The sequence below is a fragment of the Aspergillus udagawae genome, assembly GCF_001078395.1.
Source record: "Aspergillus udagawae IFM 46973 DNA, scaffold_7, whole genome shotgun sequence".
NCBI classification, from domain to species: domain Eukaryota; kingdom Fungi; phylum Ascomycota; class Eurotiomycetes; order Eurotiales; family Aspergillaceae; genus Aspergillus; species Aspergillus udagawae.
This window is the reverse complement of record NW_025091270.1, coordinates 1,563,518-1,587,656: the sequence shown is the minus strand read 5'-3', so window position 1 is coordinate 1,587,656 and position 24,139 is coordinate 1,563,518. Positions and strand designations below refer to the sequence as shown.

Sequence of the window (24,139 nt, the reverse complement as noted above, 5' to 3'; positions counted from 1 at the left end):
GCAATCGCCAGTCACCCCGCAGCTAGTCTCCCTCCACCCCCACAGTGCGGCGAGAAGAAGGCTGTCCGATATTAACTTAGGGAAAGGAAGATTCCGACCGAGTCAAAGCCGAGTCCTTAACGATATGTGGTTTTGCAAGTTGTGCGGAAGTGTCAAGGCGCAATGATAAATCAGGTCGCCTAGCACCCGTAACAAGGGAGATGATTGATCTCAAAACGGTGAGGGGGCGGTGTCGCAGTATGTATGTGGGTATGTACGTAAAAGGCAATAGTCGCACGCTCAGCCCGTAAGCATGAGTAATGTCATAAGACACAGAAGCCGAAGACAACCGGTGGATAAATGATGAGACAACGGCCTTTGACTACTAGGCTGTTATGCCCTGTTCTGGTTAGTGGCTTCTCGATGGCTGCACAAGTTTAACGTGATGTGAGAGGACAATGTTAAAAGTGCTGCAGACAAGAAATCAGCACCGAGGTTCAAATGTGGGTAGGAACGGCGCACTTCAGCATGGCCGGCGTGTTGGGCACAAGAACGTGCATAACCCGGATGTATCTAAGAAGATAGTGGTCGATCTGAGCGTCAGAGGCGGGTGACGATCAAGACACTAGGTACAAAATAGAACGGATATTTAAATTGACAGGGAGATGACAGGAAGAAGAGATTGATGGACCCAAAGGATGAATAGGGGGTTTCTGGTTGAGGCAGTTCAGATCATAAACTAGGATATCAGCTGAGCGATGAGGTTAAATGAAGAGGGGATAGTGGATGACAAAGGAGAGTCTTAGTCAGAGTGCCAAGTTGTGCCTAGGTAGTTTTAGATAACTCCTTATAACTCAATAAACATCGACCCGTCATTGATCATTTATCAGTTGATTATGGCAGCAAAGAAATAGAAGAAAGGATCAATTACAGTCGGGAATAGGGCAAGTCTGTCTAAGAGGTCTCTAGGTACTAGGGAGCCCATCACGACAGGCATTGGCATTGACAATAGGTTTAAATCTTTGAATCCGACTCTATAATATCATGAGAATAGGATGTCTGTGGACGGAATTGTATTACATGCAATAAGCAAGAATGTCAAGAGGCCATACTTAATAGTTCCATGAACAAGTAAGCTCGAAGCGCCACATGGTAATTGGTTCAAACAAGCTGGAGAAGAAATACATACATCAAAAATCGACCAAGGGCTCGACAGATATTATATGACATGGTTCGAGACGCCGCTCCAAAATTGAATGCAACATATTACAAGAATCTTTTATCATGATGATTATCCAGTATATCGCAACGAAATTCAATAGTCCGAGTAGGGCTCATATTGTGCGGGATACCCTCCGCCAAAAGGAGGTTGTGCCCATCCACTCTGCATTCTCAGTCGGCGATCTGGTGAGGAGGTTAGTCAGTGTCATCATCCCTGGGACAATCGAAAGTATCATACCTCTTTCAAAGTCTCGCCAACGTTTCATCGTAATCTTGCTGCTATCGAACTCTCCCTCGCCGGCTTCATGGCCCTTGTCCTCTTCTCCCGCCGTCTTACGAGTGTCTCCCCAGCTGAAGTCGTCAAACTTCCAGTAAGCATACGTCGGAAGGACAAAGTTCCAGATTGGAAGTGAAACGAGATAGATCAACATCCACAACACGTAAACCAAGCGATGCGCAGTCACGACAATGAGCACACCCGGCAGACCCAGGATGAGCCCGAGTAGTACCAGGGGGATGATTTGGACCGGTTTCTTGATGATGGAAATGACGACGACATAGAATGTGAATGCGATGGCTGCTGGAAGGACAAGGGTGCCGACCAACTCGATGAAGATGACAAACTGCATACTGAAGCAGAATGTTCCGCAAAGATCCCGGACGAGCACGAGTTCCATGAGGTTGTGGACAGTACTGTTGATCCAGCGACGACGCTGAGAGAGAAGCACCGAGAACTTGTCTGGCACCACGGTCTTACACACAGCCTGGGGCACAAAGATCTGCTTCCGCTTGGGGAAAGTTCGCAGCATCAGAGTCGACAGGTAACGATCTTCACCCAGAAGAAGCAGGTTCTTCTTGTGGAGAGTGTCCACCACGTTCTCAGAATAGTGTTCCACCACATCGGGATTGGCTAAGATGGGAACCCAATAATTCTGGCCTCCCTTGGGCGCCTTGATGCGGTACATACAGAAACAGCCAGGCAGACACGTCACACCACCGAATACCGACTCGAAAGCCTTCGATTGATGATGCGAAATGAAGTATCTGCAAGCTTTATTAGAGACGGAAAGGTAAAAAAAAAGGAGGGAAACACATACTCGAAGACCTGGATCATTGTCACCCAACTATCTGTCTTGTTGGCGATCTTGGTCTCGCCACACAACCCCATGACATCTGGATCTTTCACCATAGCAGAAATCATATGGGTCAAGCTGTCGGGGAAAACTTTTGTATCTGCGTCAACCATGAGGACGACTTCGTAGAAGTCTGGCGGTATCCCTGTCACATTCCAGAGCCCATTAAACATTTCATACTCCAGTTCCGTCATTCTCTCATCGAACATGACCTTTTGCAGGAAAGACATAAGAATAATTTGACTGTCTCTCTTGCCTCTGTTTCCAGGCTTTGCCTGCGTTGCCTCAGCCGGTGTACCGCACTTCACGATGATCATCATGGGTACACGCTGCTGCTTCTCCGGCGGGATAACGGAGGTCTCGCCGTAGTCGTAGAACCCGGAATACACTTTCGCCATGTTATGACGCTTGGAACCGGTGGCAACGGCCACATAGGAGAATGCCTCAACCTCATCCATGGGAATGACAGGATCTCGCATCATGCGAAGGACGATTTCCGGGGTGGAGTATTCTTCACCCTTGCCCTTGATCATACCATCACAAATGACGATGATAGTCTTGTGGCTGTTGGGGTAATCGGTCATGGCGATAGAGTCCAGCGTAGTACGGATACCTTCTTCGCCTTCAGAGTAGCAAGTGACCAGACACAGGGCGTGAGCAAGAGGAAACCCGTACGGCTGCCATTCAGGAGGAGGTTGTGGGACAACCGCTTCGTGGATATATGCAGATGACCCGATGCCATCGGACTCCGCCGCGACGACGAGGCTTGAGCGACTCGCAGACGGGTTCAGACGCGATGGCTCTAGATGCAATGAGCCACCACTGCTGTTGTGGCTCTGTTTGTACATAGAATTCGCGGTGCCTGGGAGTAGCCGGGAGGTGGAGTTTTGACTGGCCATCGTAACGAACTGAGGCCTTTGTTTGCCTCCGTTGCTCACAGTATAGGGACTGGAGAATCGTGATGTTGTCGGTAAGAAGCTGGCTCGCTTAGTAGGACGGTCAGGCAAGTGTTGGTCGGCAAGGCGAGGACCAGGCCGATAGATGTCATTCGACCAGTCCTCAATCTCCTGCTTGCGGGTTTTCGAATCGGCTCCCATGCTGGTCTTCGAAGCCGCATACCGAGGAGAGACGAACCACTGGAAGAACAAGGCAAAAACGAATTTGACGGCGACAATCGATAGGATGAATATCAAGGACACGTAGAGAACCACCTTGGACGCGATACAACCAACCGTGTCCGTATCAATAGTACCGACCTTGATTATCTGTGACAGGCACTTTCCAATCCTTTTATCCTCGCCCGTTTGGAGGTAGTACGTCAAGTCAACGCCGCGCACATCCGGGTTCGTGCGAAGTTCAGTGAATTTAGCGGGAATGTTGACCTGAGATTCGTCGAGCCAGTTCAGAAGGTCAAAGTCCAGGACGTTTCCTGAGTAAACCGCAAGATTTCGACTCTTGTTCCTTGTATCAGCCCACGTGAAGTACACATCGCCTGAGCTCCGCAGGCTGTAGAATGCCTTCCGAGCGGTTCCCGAAGTGTGGCAGCCCCAGCCATTATAGGATGGCGAGGTGAAGTTCGGCTTCGAGGAGCCATCTTGATCGAAAGCTGTACAGGGGAAGTACCAGGCGAGATCTCCGTCTGAATTCGAAGGGATATCTGATCCTGGTTTCAAGGTGATGAGATCTTTGCAGGCGCCGTTGACCTGTTGGAAGAAGAAACTTCCGTCCTGTCCTCCATACTTGTGAGGTAAGTCATAGAGAACGTTAGAGTCACCCGGAATACCCGCAGCCGCTGGATGCTTCGACCGAGATAGGTCATAAGCCTCCCCATGAAAGATCATGTACCCACGGTCGACATGATTGATCTTCAACCGTGTCGGAGGCGACGAACAAACAGTTGCAGTGAAACCAAACGTGAGGAAACCGACAAATGCTGCGATAAGGAGAATGAGACTGATAAGACCTATTTTCTCACGCCAGGCTTCTCGCTGAGCCTTCTGCGGCATCCCAAAACATTTCAGAATGAAGTTGGGGGCCCAAAAAGTGATGATTGCACAGTAAGCACTCCAGGGGCTCGGCGGACGAACTTGCTCCATGGCCTTCTGCCGTCGTTTTTCCTCTGCAGCTGCCTTTCTTGAGAGTTTTCGAGACTTCTTCCTCTTCGACCGATGACGGCTCGGCGCCCGCTCCATGGGCTTGTTGATATTTCCGTGTGTAAGATCACCGTCCCTTCCTCCGTGCTCTGTACTTTGCGAACTGTCTCTGTTGAGCTCATCGCCTTCGATCAGCGGTTCATTCCCGGTTGTTGACGGGAATACCGGCATATTTTGAGACTTTTGACTATAGTGATAGTTGGGATGGTTCTCATCGATGCGACTGCGCTCTGGCCTCACTTGACTCTTCTTGTGCCCACCGGGTTCGAGTCTCTCTTCGTCCATATCCCTAGTTCTCCTGGAGCTGTGCGAATGGCGGCGATGGTGGTGTCGATGTGGGCTGGACAGTGTCTCGTTGTTGTCGCCCGACTCGATATCCCGACGTCGTCTGCGCGAGGTGTCTCGGAACGCCTGCGTTTCCTCTCGCCGTGGGGAGACCTTTCCCGGCCTCTGGGGCAAAGACATGATGCTTCTATGGATTCAGAAAGACCTTGTCAGTGACCCTGACTGGTATCCATCGAGATCCGACAGAACAGGATCGGAAAACGCTGTGCCAGAGACACTCACCTTTACTGGCTGCCGAGCATGAATGGACTTGAAATTTTTTCAAATATATCGCAGTAGTTGAGTGCCTTTTACAGGGGCTAAGTTATTAGATGTGGGGGGACTGCCGAAGTCGCGATATATCTGTCGCGCACTGAGTCCGCAATGTCCTCCTTTCTGTCGAATACTGTAAGCGACTGCCTGAAGGCTTACAATAACGCAGAGCGAATAAATCCAACAAGGGACTCGAATGTTGTCAACGATCGTGGATTGTCGTGTGTGAGCGAGGGCTGAGGATAATCGCTGTGGACAGAACGCGGGAGAATTGACTCGATCAGAAGGCCTCGTATTATTCAAGCGAGCGACTGAAGCCGATCAAGACAGCATATTGAGGATCGCAATCGAGAGCGAAGATGGGAGCATGCAACGAAAAGAACGAAGCGGAAATTTGGGAAGAAAGCGCCCCGTGTTGAAAAGAGATTACTGGAGAGGTTTGGACGGTTGGGCCATGGAAAGACAGCGATGGCAGGCGACCGAAGATGGTGCGATGCGGAGCAGGCTGGCCAGACCAAGAAGGGGTAAAGAAAAATACGGCCAACCACTACGACGGAGAGGACTTACACCATACACTACCTCTAGGAAACTGGGAGTAGGTACCCTTGGAACTGGAGCAACCTTAAAAGTATTTTTCACAAGGTGAAGCGCTTTCATTTGTGAGTATACGACTGTTTTATGTTCCGTACAATCAATACTGCAATAGATATTCTCCCTTGCGTGCTTACTCAACAGGCCTCACGAAATCATCTTGAAATTGCGGCCTGCGTTATATTATCATTATCCAAGACCCCGAGCAAGCGTCTTTCACCTGCAGTCAATCAGAAGATTTAGCGAAATGAACTGTCATAAAATGATCATAAAAGTCATGCTAGAGTCTACCTAGTACATACTACTGTATCTAGGACACCGGGCTAGAGGCGGTAGTGCTGCGACCTTAGCAGGCTTCTCCAATTATTGTACACAAATAAGAGCCATGTGCTCTGTCGCTAGGGGCAATCTAATATTACTAAGCCTCTTTTAGAATTAGTGAGTCCAATGGTCTGCTAAGGGTCGACTTACAATAGCGCTTATTGGTTATATCATTGGAAGAAATACAATCTAGCCATATATGGGAAAGCTTGAAGATGATAAGCCAATCATACAAAGCCCAGCCTTTTTGAGTTTCCCTGGTCCTTACTCCTCAAATGATCTAAAATTGAAGTTTCCAAGGGTCACCACTCCGCAGAGTCGAGTACGTACGGAGTTGGTCCTGGACCTTTGCTGAAGATGCATTTTATCTCTGTAGTTCATTGCTGAGACATGCTCCAGCACGCACAGAAAGTATTGGAAGAAGACAACATCAATACTCCATCCGTCAGCCATGTTGTCTGAGACATTGGACTTATGCATGTAAAATTGTACTGGACTACATACTACTGGTGCATCTTAGCCACCTCAGCGGGAGTATTCTATTTTCAGATACAGCACAAAGTTAAAACTTAGAACAGCCCAGCCTGAGCTTGTTGGGTCAGATATGCTAAGAAACCACTTGTCACATAATTTTGTCAAAGCTGGCGGACAAATTTTTCAATGCAATCCAAGGAGGAAATCCTTATTATACATGTCCACGCACTGAATAAGAGATACAATAGATTCCTTTTCACATATACAGAGTACATGTAGCTGTGTAGGTAACCACCCGTTGACCTAAAATGTCTCGGCTGCATGTCTTTAATATCCGGCTGACCCGATGACTCGGCCTGGGCTCCGAACCATGCCAATGTGTTGTTGTATTCGCGAGATTATCCATCGCCCCATCAAGAACTTGACTTGGTTGATTATTAAACATTACATGCTATCCATGTGTTGCTATTCATGTGTGATGAGCGCAGAATTAATCTGCTATGTGACTAATGGTGCCTCCAATAGGTAAAGCCTAGATACCGTTCAGCCACCAGAAGTGCATCTCCATAGGAAGAGCAAGACCGTATACGACTTTCTGAAAACCGCTTCCTGCTATCTACGCCTAGTTCAGGGGCCGTGTGGCGGTGCTAGAGCTTGAACCTTACAAATGATGGATTTGTTTCCACAGACTGAACATTTCAGTTGTCTGGATTTTCTGTGATGTCTAGTCTACTCCAAATAACTAGCTATCTCCTCTCTTTGTTAATTGCCAAGACTTAAGTCTGAACCAAGCAGCGAGGGTTCTCATGGTTTCAACGAAGCATATCATAATATGATCCATATGTGCATAAGCCCTGTAAAGAGCTCATATGCAGAATATCGATCCCAAGTTCTTAACAAGTAAGTGAACTATTGATCCTGCAGTCGTTAGGACTTAGTAGTGCCATGAGATCGATTGACTCGACCCCTACTCACCACTAGCAAGTCTGGCTCTCAGGAACTTGAATGATGGCACTTGCAATACAGATCCTCACGACTGCTCGACGTTCGCATTGCTCAATGCCTTCGGAATACCGATTGAGGGGAACTCCGTTGGTCCAGCACTGCGAACCCGACACAACGCGGAGAGTCCGATGCCATATATATGATACTGATCATGAAATCTGCAGTGCTATTTTCCATACTTACGCTGTACAATTAGACGGCAATGCATTGATATGTAGGGGAGCAAATTGACTATCATATACTGCAGGTCTCTCTAGTACCTTTAGTTATCATTTTCTCCGACTTTGGTCCTTCATCTGCCAGAGACACATCATCGGAATAGATCACTTTAGGAACTTTTAAGCGATGCTGAGACCAATAATGTCGTTTCCGTTAAGGATGCCTGGAGGGTCCTCTTACGCCAAAGTGTAGGAGATGAGAAGGCTGAGGCTGAAATACGAAGCGGCTGAGGGTACGGTGAGGAAGTGTAATTCCACCTCACCGTCCCAGTAATTTTTGCAGCTTGTGCTCAGGGAAGAAGTGAGAGAGCCTCGCTGCGCGGGAGTATTTCTGAACCGTATATCCGCTAGATCTTTTTGACTTTGAATTCAAAATGGGTGGAAATGAGGAATCCAGACCAGGATCATTAAACGTCTAAGCTGCTCCGCGAATGTTGTATGCGGAAGGACTTGGCTGTTGTATGCGGAAGGACTTGGCAAGGATTGGAGCATCGTCATTGTGCAAGCTCCACGCAGCAGGCTGTTTTTTATATTTTGATTTGAGTATGGACTGATGAGCCGCATTCTAGCGAGTTGTCTGGGTTCACTTTTTACGACCATCTTCCTTGTATTCTAAGTTTGTCCCTTTTCACCAGATAGATCTCCAGTTGTTCTTATGTGAATACCTTGATTAATGCGACCGTCAAGATCGGCATTGCGCATGGGGATCCATCATCCCTTGTTATTCTAAAGTGTTGTAACCTGCAGATAAATCAAGATCAAAAACATGTACTCTCAAGCGTGTAACTCTGTGCAACCTTTGACGTTGCTGTTTCATCATACCCTGAGTGCCTTCAGATACAACAAATGAAACCATGGAAGGCCCCTTAGTTGCCTAGTTGGGCGGATGTCCAGACGCTTCAACACTATTGGCTGATCTGTGATAATCATTGACTTCATAGAATTACCTCCACTCGGCACGGCATACTCCATACGGAGCCACTGCCACCAGAGACAGCTGTCTTTTTCTTGGAAGGACATTATTGCTATGTCACTACTCATCTAAAGAACTACTCTGAGTAATATCAGTATATCATACAGATTTTCAACCGATACTATTTTTGCCTCTGTAGCCTAAAATCTTCGGGATTCAGGCTTATGTTCTCCGTAATCAGTAAGCGACGGATGAATATTTGCATTTCGATCTAGTCTTAAGGCTCTGAGCGCTCTGTAACAATAAGTAAATATTACTGTTATCCCTTTCAAACAATAAGTCTCAGACTTAATCCAGAAACAAAACTAGCTTTCAGATGATTCTGGGATATTTAATGAGTCCACTGGTTTTTGCACCAGTTTCCAGCCAAGCCAAGATGAGAAAGAAGATGATAGAAGGAGGAAGACAAGCTGAAGATTAGAGAGTGAGGAAAATACCACAATCCCACATGACCATTTTCAGTGTGCTCAGGTGGGGATTTTAGGACGCTTTTCTGCTGCTTTCTTTGAACCAAATAATACTACTTCTGTCTGCCCAAGGTAGGTACCGCCCACTGGTAAAAGCAATACCCAGATCAATACGGGGGCGGAACCGGTCTAAAGTAGCAGCTAATGATCGGACTAGAGCCATTTATGGAGTTGGACTCTTCATATTCGCCCACTTGGTGCATCTCTCTGAGCGTCTTCTCTTCTCCAAAAAAAGTAGAGATTCCTTCGCTCAGTCACGCAATTGAGATTTTTGCTAGGTTTTCTGGCTTCAACTCTAGACTACACCCTTCAGATTTGCATCTTCACCTCATCCCCGCTGTATCCCCTGAGACAAGTATACGGAAATCCAACCATCCATCCTCTCCCTACTGTTGACAGGGTCGGAGTATTTACTACTACTGCGAGGCAGTGGACCCAACCCCGAGTCCCCTCTAGTCGACCCTTTACTTCTCCACGATCCTGGCTTCATCCCCAGGGCACAGTACAGATCTTGACTCGGTCGCTATAACCGCAATTTGCGCCATATTGTACGCAATCACAAGTCCAACCCTCTTTCACAATTACCGCACATTCGCTTGACCAAGTCTCGATGCCGTCGGATCTCTAAGCCCCCCTCCATCTTCAATCACCCCCTCGCTCCAGGTCAATTTGACAGTCTTCTGAACCGACGGCAATACAGGAATCCTGTCTCCTGTCTTTGCCGCTACATAATCTGTTTTCCAGGGAAAAAATGGCAAGCTCGGTAGCAGGCGAATACCCTCAACCGGTATCGTCCCCTCCCCCGGTCTATCTTCGATCATCTCCCCCGCTTTCGCCGTCTCAAAGTCAATCGACCCCCAGGTCGATACCCCAACAACGAGCCACACAACACATTACACGGAAGGCATTACCCGGCTCTCGATCTGAAAATGAATATCCTCCAGTACCGCCGGTCTATATTCACGATAACATGAATCTGCCGCAACCGTCCAACATGGTGCTCGAAAGTGCTCGCGACGATCGTGTCGGGAATTCTATCCCCACCACTGCTTTAGCCAATATGTCGCTTGAGGATCAATCGCAGAAACCCCAGAACAGCAATGGAGCATTTCCACCGCGCCGAGACTCTTACGCCCCTCCACCAGCCCCAGGATCGAGGAGAGCCAGGCATACGCCGGCTAGCAGCGGTTCCTGGTCTGTCATAGACAACCAGCTCAAAGATGAGACGAATGGCTCTATCCAGCCTTCTTCAGACCCTGCAGTTCCCAGTGGTAGCCAGAACAACTCCTCCCGGGGCAGCTTGGACAGTGAGGCTCGCCCCGAGAACTTCGAGCCCTTGCACTATCATCACCAACCGTATCGTAACTCCAATGTCGCACTCAAGTCGCCATCTGGTGCCGCTTCAGCCGAGAATCTGTCCGGCTCCAACGGTCATCTCTCAGCTAGACGGCATGGAATACCACGGCCAAACTCAACATACTCGTTCGTCTCGGAAATGGGCGGCGATGGTCGGAACTTGTCGCCTGGTGCTTCTCCCTACCTCCACGCACGCGCTTCACCGAGGAATTCCTCGTCCCCCGATGTCCGTCCACTTTCTTTTGTCGATCTCCTCAACACCTCCTATCCTCAGCCAGGTCCGACCCCCGGGCAACTGGACAACTCCCATCTAAAATCCTGGGTGGGCAACAATGCCTCCTTGCTCAGTCACAAACAGACCTTCGATATGTATCTCGCGAATGTGAAGAAAACGGACGACCCCGCGGTACAGTATGAGTTCGCTGTGTTTATGGTCAACGCGATGCTGGAAATGCCGCCGGACGATCATGAATCACGCAAGGACGCAGTGTATGGCCGAAAGGGGGCGGGAATCTCTCGGGAAAGTCTCCTCAAGGAAGCCAAGTCGATCTTTCAACGTCTGGCCGACCGCAGCTATCCGTTCGCGCAGTACTACTTGGCGGATGGATATGCATCCGGACTCTTCAGCAAGGGCAAGGAAGACTATGACCGAGCATTCCACCTGTTCGTGGCCGCGAGTAAGCACGGTCACGTCGAGGCCTGCTACCGTGCCGCCCTCTGTTATGAATTCGGCTGGGGAACCAGGGTAGAAGCGGCTAGAGCACAACAGTTCTACCGCCAAGCTGCCTCCAAGAATCATCCTGGGGCCATGCTGCGCATGGCCAAGGCCTGTCTGGCGGGCGACATGGGACTAGGCAAACGGTATCGGGAAGGAATAAAATGGTTAAAGCGAGCGGCGGAATCCTCCGACGCCCAGTACAACTCTGCGCCTTACGAACTCGGTCTCCTCCACGAAACGGGATTCGGCGATGACGTCTTTCCTGACCCGGCCTATGCAGCTCAGCTGTTTACCAGATCAGCGGATCTTGGCCATGCCGAGGCGAGCTATCGCCTCGGAGATGCGTATGAGCATGGCAAGTTGGCCTGTCCTCGAGATCCTGCATTGAGCATCCACTTCTATACCAATGCCGCACAAAGCGGGCATATCTTGGCGATGATGGCCTTGTGCGCTTGGTACCTGGTGGGCGCGGAGCCTGTTCTGGAGAAGGACGAAGGCGAGGCCTATGAGTGGGCCAAGCGAGCTGCAGAACTCGGTATGTGCGCACACGAACTCGACCGGTTAATTTACTAACTTTCTGCGTAGGACTGGCGAAAGCGCAGTATGCTGTCGGATACTTCACAGAGATGGGCATTGGCTGCCGTCGTGATCCATTAGAGGCCAACGTCTGGTATGTGAGAGCGGCGGATCAGGGCGACGAACGCGCAAAGCATCGCATTGCCACGATTCAAGCTGCCGCCGAGGGCAGGAGCCCTGCGCGGAGTGGAAAAGAAGGGCAAAAAGAGAATCAGAAATCTCTAGGTGCGTTCAACTACCAATTCGTGCTGTCTCGAGCTAATCTAATCCATGGAACAGATGCCGGAAAGTCTGGCAAATCTAAACGGTTCACTATTTTCTAAGAAAGCATGACGATCAGTATTCATGACAAGCCTTAATCCATCGGTCCATTCTCAAACGTTTATATGCTCCATATCACTATGGGATTAATACATAATGCGGATTCTACATACACATTTCATCGACCCTGACTGCCGCCTGACGTTCTGGCAAGGGTTACAGCGTTTAGCGCGCCTCGATACGGCTATGTTGTGGGGATTTCCCTTTTTTCTGCTCTGGCAGCCGGACACTTGTTTGAACCACCCATTTATGGAACTCGAACAAACATTGCATCCAATCCGTCATTGGTCATTCGTGTACAACGAGCCATCCTTGAGACTTTCAGTAGAGGATGAGCCTTACCATCATTCTATATCTCTTGCAAGCATCTGGTCGCCATCAATCTCTTTACTTTCTCTCATCCATCGCTGATGCTTGATTTTTCGGCGTACGGCAATGCTATACAGTTCATTAGCGGGTTTCATTGGGCGTTTGAAAATTGCGCGTGAATCTTCTTGATTACTTTGTTGAACCATTCAACAAGTCATAAACCTGGAGGTCTTTGAGATGTTCGTTAGGCCGGTATCAGAGATATGCAATGCTAATTTGGGAATTGTCGGTGCACCATTCTCTTGGAGCTATACGTAGTGTAGGTGACGCGCTGGAGTATTGTGGACATTCAGTAGTCCTGGTCAGTACCAGTACCTGTCGTGATGTCATGGTGAACATGCTGTGGGACCTCGTGAGTACCCTCTCAATGACTCTGTTATGACCGTGGCGTGTTTCTTACATGAAGATGCATTGATCGTAGTTTGTGGTGTGGCAAGTTTATACAGCCATCATTGTATATGGTGCTATTCTGCACCATCTACTCAGCTAAACTGATGTACAAAGAAATCACCATCCGCAATGCAGAATGTCTAGACTACCTGATCGTCTTGTACACGCGAATCAGATCCTTCCCCGGTACATCGAGCCGCCGCCCCTGCCATCATTGTGCCTGCATCAAAGCAAGTGCACGCTGTGGGTAATGGCCAATAAGTCCAGGCAACAGAGCGGATCCAGGTATATCACCAGCCATGGAGTAATATAATCCAACCTCCAGGCTAACATGATTTCCCCTGGACATACACTACTCCTGCCACTCATTCTTGGTATGGAGAACCCAGTATCCATCTCATGTCATCGGCAGCTCAATGTAGTACACATTACCCACAACCAGCGCCCCATCGTCCAATAACAAGGTGTACGGACACCGGACTGCAGATCAATGATCACTGATCAACAGCGCGATAGCTGATCCCGCCGATTGTGTTTCAGGTTGCTGCGTCGCTTCCAAAAATACAGAGGACAGGGCGAGAGTCAGCGTCAGAGACAGCCTAGGCTGGCTCCTCTACGGAGTAAGGAAGGTAGCTTAGGCAGGCTCATTGTCCCACCAACCCGACCTCCTGATTTTCATTCAGTGTGGCAGAAAGGTACATAACCTGCTGCTCTGCTCAGCCTCCCACGTTCCTGCATCCTGACTTCTACTTTCGGACAGTCGACTGCTGTAGAGAGCTCTGTAGACTCGTGCGTCCATCGAATTCGTTCAGTTCAGGTACGTACATGGACCCTGTCATAAAATACTCCCTTCCAGCCCCTTCACACGCTGCCAGCAGCCAGCCTGCTAGGTAGCAATTAGTCTTACAAGGGGCGCAAAGAAGATACTTTAATCACAACCACCGTTGGTAAAAGCTATCAAGGGATACCGATCTGACAAGTCACGCAACACAGATTCCACAACCACCACCACGACCACCACCACGATCATCCACACTTTTACCGAGAATCTACGTACCCGTCATCGATACCGCTTTCATACTTCAAAACATTCGCAAAAATCCAAAATGCGTCTCCTCTCGCTCGCCCTCCTCCTCTCCGCCGCCATGGCGCTGCCTTCCGCCGAGAAGTCCTGCTCCGGCGTAAGTACTAAGTCCACTCACATACCTCCCCTCTCCCTGCCCATACTCATACTCATCCCCATCCTCTTGCTCTGCCACGGAGCTTGGATCAATTGCGAACGGCTGTGCACGCAAGCTAACTAACTCCTTAAATAAAGGTCGGCTTCCCCTGCGGTAACGCGACAGTAAACGCCTACGACTGCTGTGTCCCTCTCGTCTGTGCCCCGGGCGCGGTAAGTCCCAAGTCCCTCTCTCTGCCTCGTGCGTCGTCGGCATCGCCAGGATGAAAACTGATGAAACCGGAACCGAATTAGCAACCTGTTTGCCAACAGCCTCGTTCTTTTTCATCTCGCAGAATCAGAATGTGATCGTGAAGGATAAGCGCAGAGGGTGCGGTTCTATTCGTGAGTGCGAGTCGCTACTAGAGGTTGAAGACCATGGATGGATAGTGTTTTGAGTCGATCGATGACAACCAGGCGGCGGATATGGGTTCCCCGCTTCTTGTACTTGTAGATTAATCTTGTCGATAATGCAGTGTCATACCGCTGTTACTTTTGTTTACGAGGGCGGAGACGGGCGGACGATAAGATAGAGAGGAATGGAACGCAAAATTGGCTTGAGGCCGACATATAGATAGGCACTAATGATAGTCGTATTCTACTTTCCCTGAGACCGCTTAAATCACCAGATACTGGAACACTCATGCGGATGGGTATGAATGATCGCGGCTACAGTTACGAGATTGAACAGGCAGTTACAATCAGTATGAAATTGCATATACAAGAGAATACACAAGGAAAACAGTCGATTCGGCCCAGGCGGTAGACATGAATAAAAAGTTATATCTACTATGGGAATTTGGAGGTACACTGAGAATGGTATAAGGTGGGAACTGTCGTTGAACACACAAAAAAATGAAAGGATATATCCTGGGCCGACAGAAAATTGAGAATAACTCCAAACCTCCCTAGATTCTCTCAAAACGCAAGCTCAACCCGCGCTTAGTTGAAGGTATCGAAGCAACCCCAATATTGCTCGACACCGAACTGGCCAGGCTCCTTCCATAGGTCATCAAAGTAGGAGAAGAAGACAGACTTGGAGCCGACTTCCTCGGCAATGGACTTGATGGCGATAGCCTGCTCGGAGGGACCGGGAACAGCCTTGCCGTTGGCGTTACCAGAGTGAGGCCAGCCAGTCTCCAGGTTGATAACATCCTTGCCAGGGCAGATGCCCTCAAGGACCTTGATTTCCTGAGCAACGAACTTGCCGGCCTGGTCGGCAGAGACATCGGCGTTGAAGAAGGGGTGGATGTTGGCACCAATGATGTCGACAACACCGCACAGAGCGGAGCCAGAGGCCTGCCAGACGTTGATGGGCTCGGTGGTAGTGACCTTGCCACTGTAGCCGGCCGCCTGGAAGGAGGACTTGGCAGAGGCGATGAAGCCAGCAAGGGTGGAAGCGTCGCAGTAGCCGTTTTGGATAGCCTCGTTACCGATAACAATCAGGCTGACGAGATCCCACTGGGCCCACTTGGAGATAGAGGTAACCTGGTCCTGTGCACCGGAGACACCAGTGCTGGTGATGAAGACACCAAGGATCATCTGGAGACCAGAAGTCCGGGCGGCCTCACCAATGTACTCCAAGCTGTTGCAGTCGACCGAGTAGACACGGACGTGGGAGAAACCCTTGCTCTTGAGGTTGGCGACCTCGGAGAGGACGGAGGCCTTGTCCTTGCACTCACCACCCTTGGTGTAAGGAGTGTAGGTCATACCCATCTGGCCGCTGACAGCACCGGTGGAAGCAGGAGCGCTGCTGGAGCTGGAGGGGGCAGCAACGCTGGTGGAGGGCACAGCGGTGGTGGTGGCAGGAACGGCAGTGGTGCTAGGGGCAGCAGGAGCAGAGGTGGGCTCGTTCTGGCCGGTGAAGGGGCAGACATAAGTGTAGTCGGTACGGGTGACGGTCACAGTCTGCTCAGGCTGAGTGTAGGTACCAGGAGTGATAACGGCGGGAGTAGGGTAGACAACGACGGTGCTGGTAGGGACGTAGGTGGTGGTGGGGGCAATGGTGTAGGTGCCAGGAGTGGGGCAGACGTAGGTGGTGGTTTTGATCACGCTGGTCACGGTGGTGCCAGAGGGCTCAACGGTGGCGTAGGGGCAGACAACGGTGGTCGAGGTCTTAACCACAGTGGTGACACCACCGTAGGTCTGAGTACCGCTGGGCAGCTCGGTGGTGGTAGCTCCGCACACGGTGGTTGTGTCGGTCACGGTCAAAGTGGTGGCGGGAATGGTGAAGACACCAGTCGAGGGGAAGGTGGTGACGCCGGGAGTGGGCAGAGGGACCTTAGGGGTAGCAGGGGCCGAGCTGGCCGCGGAACTGGAGGGACTGACAACAACAGTCACGGTGCTGGTGCTGGTCGAGTGCAAAGTGGTGACAGCCTCGGAAGTGACGGTGCTGGGAGTGGGAGTCGCAACGGGGATCACTATTTACGTTAGCAGTGGCTCTTGGTAAGTGCTGTATCCTTTTGACATGATCAACCAAGCGTCGAGTCATATCAAACACCAGTTCCGATCAGATTTCGGTCGCAACTTCAGGGATACTTACGGGTAGGGGAGCCCCAGACAGTGACGACTTCGGTGGTGCAGCCGCAGGTAGCATCAGCTTCGGGGACAGGCTGAGACAGAGCACGACGCTGGTGGAAAGAATCGTGGCCGTGACGACGCATGTGCGCGACATCGGCCATGGCGGTGCCCGCGATGGCGGCCGCGGTGGCCAGAATAGCACCCCTCATGGTGAATAAGAATGTAAAGATATTGCAGATTTTCAAGGAATGCCCGCTGAACGAGTGAAGCGGTAGTGAATAAAGCGCTTGTAAAGGAGGGGCGCGGTGGCCTCTTTTCTTTTCTTGAGATGAAGAGACTTGAGGAAGTGTCGGGATAGAATAGGAGAGAAGAAGAAGAGAAGGAAGAAGGGAAAAGAGAAGGAGAAAAGAGGCGAGTAGGGGCGGCCAACGGGTGGTAGAAAAGCCAAAAGCCCACTCGATGTGATCGTGGCCGGGGGAAACCCCCTGGAGTCCCGGCACAGAGCGAGAGACAGAGAGAGAGATACTACGTACGTTAGTTCTGGACCCGAGACTAGCACCCCAAAAGGGGAAGTCGAAGGAAATTAGCCTACCTTAGTGCACAGCGCAGCAGCAGCGGTGTAAGGCACTACTCTGATCTGTTAGACTACATTGGACATAGTCAGGCACCGCATCATGTTGATTGGTAGCTATAGAGGGGGGCGTTGCAGGGTATTCCAGAGGGAGGTGACCAGTGGTAGCCCGCACGGCTCGGATAGTTTGTCAGGGGTGGGGGAGAGCAGCACAAAACAATTGACAACAGCAAGAAATTAGAGTCGAAACTGGCTAATCAGCGCTTGGCTCATTGTCAAGTTTGGGCTTAGAGCAGGTTGATCCTTACGATAATCAGAGATCGGAGGTCATAGGTCAAAAGAGGGACTTTTCGCCTTGTCAGTATTCAGATTTTTCGCTTGAACAAGATCCAACTATTCTTGTGTCTCCATCTAGTATGCTCTATGCAAGTGAAGATCCTTTCATCTAGAACATTTTCTCCATTGTTCGATGGAGGTCTTTGGACTTTGAAGCAATATCGATCACAGTGGCTGGTCCGGCCAGGAGACTCGTGCTTGGTGGTACTAAAAGTTGTTGTTATTGTTTCAGCCTCCGTCCACTGCGTCTAGTCACTGTACAGTTAGTCCGTATTGTCAAATTTGTTCGTGGTATCATGCTGACTAGGTTATCTGACTCTTATTGCATTTCTTTTTTAGACTCGCCAACTCATCTTACATAACTGGCCAACTGTCTGGTGACTTCATTTTATCCCATCTGACTCTGACTTTCAAGAGGAGGAAGGAACAGAGAGTTGTTCATCTTCAGGCAGCTTGGTTCCAGCGGCAAAACACAGCAAGGCACTCCTCCCCGCTAATGCAGCCATGTGGATATTTGACTCGTTACCATGCAGTACTAGGCCCAAATAGGTATAGTTGATCATCTGTGATCCTACATTCTTGAGTTTAATTGGCGGTTGCTGTGAGCTTTAATTTCCGGATGTTCCACCCACAATTTAAGTCGGGATGCTCATTTTTGTGTGGATTTATTTTTGTGCTGTTGAATAGATAGTTCACTCAGCCACTGATTTTACCAACCTCTGTTGTTATTATTAACTGCACCCATGAATAGATGAAACTCTGCACTGTACCTACTCTACATCTAGCCGGTAGGCTATCCTAGAGATCAGAAATCTAAAATAGGATAGATGCCTTATGAACTGATTTTGCGGCCAATTAAGCAATGAGGATTCTATCTTTGGCTACCGTTATCACCTTCGTCTACAGTTTACAATAGCTCCTCAGGCTAATGGCTTCTTGACCAGCGATGACCAAGCTGTCCGATGTAGAGCTTTGAACTCAATGGGTTCGAGAGCGTTACCTGAGCCTCGCCAAGCCACGGACATACGTTGCCTATTTGGCAAGAGGACGAACTCCTGCATTTATCACTCGAATGGCTTCAACATCGAGGCTTTAGAACGGTCGCCATTCAGGCATCCAGTCGATCTATTGAGCTGTCTTACTATCAGTCCGCTGATCGACATTTGGAGGATACTATCCCCATAGTCGCTGGGTACTTTCCGCTCTCAAAGAGATATTCTTGATCTGACAATGTCCAGACTCGGGTCTGGTCCCCGATAGTCTGTACTCGCTAGTCTCCATACACAGGGTGCAGTGTCCGTAGCAAATCTCAGCGATGTGTCGGGTCCAAAGCTGGCTCGGGCTGACGCCGACAACCGAGATGAGGAATGCCATCTCCCGAGTCACATTCGCTCGTTCGTTAGACGCCAATTGTGGAATATAGATAACTATTGAATGTTCTCCAGGTTGTGACGCGCACGATCAGCTAGCTAGCTTTTGAATAAAAGGGATAACATCTCATATCACGATCGTGGCCTCGTTTAGTCCCCGTTCTCTCCAAGTGCAACCCCTGACTCGCAATTCAGCATCCCAGCTGGACTGGCTCGGCAGCGGCACCTACGAAAAACAGTGGCTACAGCTTTTTTTACCTCTTAACCTATCATAATCCCTAACTTGACAGAACAGTTCTTGAGACTGCGGGGTGACATCCCCAGAAATCCAACGCCCAGCAATTCCTTTCAGTTACCCCTGAAGGCTCAACCAACCAGCCTGCTCACTGCTCACTGCTCAGGGGCTGATAGCGCTTGTCACTATCGTCTGACTGTGGATTTTGAACAGTGGCTTCGCTCAGAGAATTAGCAGCCTAGCACGTTGCTATTCGGAACAGTTACTCAAAATTATCTGTTAAGTACGAATCATTCTCTTTGGATATGAGACAAATGCCACAATACCGTCCACTAGCGGGCTTAGGGCCGTTGTCTAAGACAAGGTTTCAATAGAGCCCTTACGAGTCGGTAGGCCAGTCCCAAATAGGCATTACACTACTTCGTGAGCTCAGGGGTGGTGTCAAACTGCGAATATTCTGTTGATGGCTCCTGAGCTTCGGCAATTGTGGAGAGCGGAAACACATTTTGGTAACCGACCGTCGACCAACGCCGGACAACATATTGATTTTGATGAGAATATATTGATATACTACTCCTTTCTAACAGAAACGACTATACGCCATATATCTCTGAACCTTCCGCAGCCGAATGACACCAAAGATGATGATAGTAATATATGCTCCTTAAATACTGATGGGTTGTGCGTAAAGGCAACTTACGATCAGGGGCTGCCTCACAACGCGGTAACCTGCTCAGGCTACTTGGAATCTTGGATATTGATAGATGGGAGTCGTCAGCATAACGATGCAAGGCCGACAAGAAAAAGAGCTAAAAGAATGATAAGTTATTGAGCAGTTATCCAGACGCTAACTAGGGCGGAAGAAGCAGTATGTCTGGGGTGCTTACAGAAAGGAGACAAACACAAGCAGGCTGAGCAGACAATAATGCCACTGGTCACATGACCACCTATCTAATCACATTATACAGTATACTTATGCGTCACTCTTTCTTTCCCGAGTTGAACACCCATGGTTTCAAGCTACATTGCTTTTCTAAAGCCTCCTCATCGCAGCTTTCATCATTGTGAGAGCTACTCTCTCTCCTACGCCGCCATACTAGGCCTAGCACGTCACACACCTCACCTTCGGCTTCGTTTGTAGATAGTTTCTTTCTCTCTCTCAGTAGATAGTTCGAATATTATGCTTTCATCTTCTTCCATTCTCACATGATCATGGCTCCTAATATCATAACGACCTGCTTCGATGCTCGATTGCTCCGCGGCCTAGTAGGCACTACGGTCACCACATATGACCTAGTATATGACCCTGTCTCAGACGGCGAGTCACCTGAATCTACCTCCCGGACGTGGGTCATCACTGAGAAACTCTCGGAGAGGGCAGCTCCTCTGACAGATCACGATGTCAGAATGGACTGCGGGTCTCCTCAAACTGTTGGCAAGTTTCTGTGCCACCTTGCAGAGGGCCCAAGCAGATGGCGTTCATGCGAGTCTACCAACAGATTCCTAACACTGTAACAGAGGACGTTGATCATGACACACTGGCTATGCAGGCTGTGTGGTGAGCTGGAGACCTTTAAACTCTTGCAAAGTGGAGGCTGTAGTGCTGTTCCTCGCTTCCTTGGCCACGCAGAAAGAATACAAGGAGAGGACGGCCTCCTTCCTGGCGGCTATGTTAGATACCTTGTGTGGGAAAAGGTCCCTGGTGAGCCTCTGACAGAGGAATTCTTCTGGGATTTGGATGACACCGCACGCAAAGACATCCGTTCTAAGTTCCGTGCCGCATATAAGTAAATCTATGCAAATCCGAGGTATGCAGACAGACAGACAGGATACTTAATATAATGAAAAGGCATTTAATTAGTTGCGGGGTAGCACCAAGTCAGTCCAGAACCTCGAAGATCATCTTTGATCAGTCCACAGGCAATCTGTACGTCAGTCATGGCATGCTATGTACCTTAAGTAAATGTGTTGGAAATATATACTAACGGATTACAGTCGCATTTCGGGTTTCCGAACGGGAAGGCCAATTTTATCGATGGACTTGAATGGTCAGAGGCTCGTTACGTCGAGTATGGACTAGCGAAGCCAAGCAAGAGACAGACTGGTACCTTCACCCGGAAAAATGGGAGTGGTGAACTATCTTGCTATCACACAACGCGAAGAGATGCTGCTGTTGTGATCTAGATTGAGGAGCGAAGTTACAGTTTGAACGGGAACTGTCGAAGATTTACGGGATTTTCCTTCTAGTCAACATCAATTCAGAAATGACAGCACTGTAAGAAGAGTCCAGCTCCGTTGAACAGGGGACAATGAAGAGTCATATAGTAAACTGGAGCGCAGCTACTACAGCTGCTAGGGCTATTGTCAAGCAAGGCCCGAAGAGGGAAAGCGTCGGGACCCGGCTGGGGCGGATTGTCTGCGATGGAAACATCACCAGTTTCTTGCAAGAAGGCCTAGGGCCGCGACTGGCAAGCTGACTCCAAGGTCTCATTCAAACGGAGCTGGACTCTTATTACAGTGCTGTCATTTCTGAATTGATGTTGACTAGAAGGAAAATCCCGTAAATCTCCGACAGTTTCTCATTCGAATCGTATCTATGCTGCTCAATCCACATAACACCAACGGCATCATCTCTCCCGTCGCATGACAGACAGCAGAATGTACCTCGCAAACCAACAAGAGTCTCACCTAATGAGATTATCAAAAAAGCCATTGGATTCCAAGAAATTTGTACAAGCCGAATCTTGGCTTTCCACACAGGCCAGTTTTACAGAGCACATAGCAAGACCTGGAAGTTGGAAAACGCCTGTTCTAAGATCATGCCACCTGCCTAGACGGCGACCACACCACCTCATCTCACCGCGCCACGATCCTTGACCACGCCATCCTATCATGCTCTCGTCATTTGGATTCCGAATGAATTCTGTAATTATGGTTGGATGGCGCTTTTCAGCCTCCGTATTCACCCTACAGAAGCATCACGAACCGGTGGGTAGCTGTCGACATCTCGATTCCGGCGTCAGGTAAGGTGATTCGGAAGTACAATTGCCTTTCGTATGGCTCAATCGCTTTCGTTTGGGAGCGGAAAAGTCTCCAAGATATAAAGAGGGTGGTGGGTGGGTGAAGCTGGGATAGTATATTCATCCAGTATCGCAATCAATCCAGCGAACAAGAAAACGCATTGAAAACTACAGCAGCGAAGCAGCAAGCAGCCGCATACAACATCAACCAAAGTCAAAAGCAGTCGTCGTGACAGAATGACGGAATCCTCCTCCTCTCGTCTCCAAAATGACTATGGAGCTGATCTCTGGGTCCGCTCTGGCGCAGAACGTCGCGTATGTACTTCACTGTCACTCAGATGTGCTCTTTATTGGCATGGCATGCAAAGCTAACAGGTGCAGCACCCAACGGCCGGACGAGGGCTCTTTGCCGGCCTTCAGGACGTGAAGCACTATAACGTCGACCATGGCTGGGCCAAGCGCAGCCAGGATCAATCGCAGGGGTTGTTTAGTTTCCTGTGGAGTCGGTATGTTCCTTTGTTCTTTGTCTTTCGGTATATGTCCAATGAGCTAACTGGTCTAGGTTTACGGGAGGAGCATATCGTCCCCCGACGGATTCATAGCATGGGATGGTGTGTCTTTGGTTACGGTTATGGTCATGTTATGATATCATTGTTTAGCGTTTGTACAGCATCAGCATCAGCATCAGCATCAATCTCATTCATTACCTCGTTAGAATCATCCTTACCAAATTTACATTGAACAAGCATAAACATTCAGTGAAAGGTCAAGACCTCAAACCCATCCCCCCATCCGACTGAACCACAGCCCCCGTCACAAACCCATCCTTCATAACCCCCAAATACCCCTCCGCCACATCCTCCGGCTTCCCCAGCTCCCCCGTCAACGTCCTCCCCTTGAGCCTTTCAATCACCTCCTCCGGTAACCCATCGAACATCTCCGTTCGCACCGCCCCCGGCGCAACAACATTCACCCGCACCGGCGCAAGATCAACCGCCAACCCCCGCCCAAGCCCGATAAGCGCATTCGCAAGCATAGCACCCACACTGTACCCAGGCGGCGGCCGCATCGCCACCGCCCCGCTCGTCAGCGTCAGCGACGACCGCGCCGATTGCGCCATGTACGCCGGGACATGCTTCGCGAGCATCAAGCTGCCCAGCACCCGGACCGTGGAGAAGGCGCGGATGTACGCGGGATCAAGCGCTGGGTCCGTGAGCGGGAGGATTTTGAGAGGGTCGCCGGCTGTGAAGACGATGTGGTCCAGTAGGACCCGGCCGGAGACGGCGTTGGGCGGGGCCCCGGACGGGAAGAGATCAGGTTGCGTGGCTTTGTCCAGCAGAGCGAGGATGTTCGCTTCGACGGTGGGCTCGTCCCCGAGGTCGACGGTGGTGCCGGCTACCCTGGCGGTGAACTGCTCGTCTGGGTAGAAGGTGCGCAGGCGGGAGAGGGCGGACTGGACTTTTTCGGGGCGGGAGCTGGCGACGAGGACGCTGGCGCCGTGTTCGAGGGCGGCGCGGGCGACGGCGAAGCCGATGCCGGAGGTGCCGCCGATGATGAGCACGCGGGTGCCGGAGAGCTTGTTGGTGGAGATGAGGTTTGGAGATGAGGTTGTCATTGTGGGGAATATTTTTATAGAACTAGTACCTGTTGACGGCGATGTTGGCGGATGGAGAGTGGAAGGGAGAGGATTTGCTCTCAATATCCAACACGAATGCTGCTGCTGATGATGATGATGGCTTTTATGTACCCTGCAACGTGAACAAAGGTACCTTACTGATTACCAAGAACGGTTATTGATTACCAAGCATGGTGTTAGAACACAATCCTGCTGTTCCAACACCGTAGCTCTGCATCTTATGTCCGCCAGCCCTGCCTTTTATATCCGACAGACTGCACACAGAGAACCAGATTGACGAAGAGAGGCCGGAGAGGAGAACATATTCCATGTAGAACAAAATTGATTGTTGGTCACTACAAGAACAGTTAACCGCTAGACATAAAATGAT

The 24,139-nt window shown here is 49.9% G+C and overlaps 7 protein-coding genes across 7 annotated transcripts; 4 read left to right on the top strand and 3 right to left on the bottom strand.

Moving 5' to 3' along the window:
* Positions 1 to 1,294: 1,294 nt before the first annotated feature.
* chsF (chitin synthase CHS3) lies at positions 1,295 to 4,951 on the bottom strand (the record flags this gene model as incomplete). Its single annotated transcript, XM_043294073.1, has 3 exons — positions 1,295 to 1,383; positions 1,439 to 2,244; positions 2,298 to 4,951. 3 exons carry the CDS (start codon positions 4,949 to 4,951, stop codon positions 1,295 to 1,297), a joined length of 3,549 nt encoding a protein of 1,182 aa, XP_043150008.1.
* A 4,932-nt stretch (positions 4,952 to 9,883) lies between these two features.
* On the top strand, positions 9,884 to 12,105 carry chs3 (putative chitin synthase activator (Chs3); the record flags this gene model as incomplete). The annotated part of the gene is made up of 2 exons (XM_043294072.1): positions 9,884 to 11,741; positions 11,792 to 12,105. The coding sequence occupies 2 exons, from the start codon at positions 9,884 to 9,886 to the stop codon at positions 12,103 to 12,105; spliced, it is 2,172 nt and encodes a 723-aa protein (XP_043150007.1).
* A 1,863-nt stretch (positions 12,106 to 13,968) lies between these two features.
* Positions 13,969 to 14,309, top strand: Aud_009211 (uncharacterized protein; the record flags this gene model as incomplete). Its single annotated transcript, XM_043294071.1, has 2 exons — positions 13,969 to 14,043; positions 14,181 to 14,309. The coding sequence occupies 2 exons, from the start codon at positions 13,969 to 13,971 to the stop codon at positions 14,307 to 14,309; spliced, it is 204 nt and encodes a 67-aa protein (XP_043150006.1).
* A 714-nt stretch (positions 14,310 to 15,023) lies between these two features.
* Positions 15,024 to 16,810, bottom strand: btgE (putative cell wall glucanase (Scw11); the record flags this gene model as incomplete). Its single annotated transcript, XM_043294070.1, has 2 exons — positions 15,024 to 16,501; positions 16,624 to 16,810. 2 exons carry the CDS (start codon positions 16,808 to 16,810, stop codon positions 15,024 to 15,026), a joined length of 1,665 nt encoding a protein of 554 aa, XP_043150005.1.
* Positions 16,811 to 20,325: 3,515 nt separating this feature from the next.
* Aud_009209 (uncharacterized protein) lies at positions 20,326 to 20,904 on the top strand (the record flags this gene model as incomplete). Its single annotated transcript, XM_043294069.1, has 2 exons — positions 20,326 to 20,600; positions 20,664 to 20,904. The coding sequence occupies 2 exons, from the start codon at positions 20,326 to 20,328 to the stop codon at positions 20,902 to 20,904; spliced, it is 516 nt and encodes a 171-aa protein (XP_043150004.1).
* Positions 20,905 to 22,370: 1,466 nt separating this feature from the next.
* Aud_009208 (uncharacterized protein) lies at positions 22,371 to 22,735 on the top strand (the record flags this gene model as incomplete). Its single annotated transcript, XM_043294068.1, has 3 exons — positions 22,371 to 22,448; positions 22,515 to 22,639; positions 22,696 to 22,735. The coding sequence occupies 3 exons, from the start codon at positions 22,371 to 22,373 to the stop codon at positions 22,733 to 22,735; spliced, it is 243 nt and encodes an 80-aa protein (XP_043150003.1).
* Positions 22,736 to 22,899: 164 nt separating this feature from the next.
* On the bottom strand, positions 22,900 to 23,748 carry Aud_009207 (oxidoreductase, short chain dehydrogenase/reductase family; the record flags this gene model as incomplete). Its single annotated transcript, XM_043294067.1, has 1 exon — positions 22,900 to 23,748. One exon carries the CDS (start codon positions 23,746 to 23,748, stop codon positions 22,900 to 22,902), a length of 849 nt encoding a protein of 282 aa, XP_043150002.1.
* Between the last annotated feature and the right edge of the window lie 391 nt (positions 23,749 to 24,139).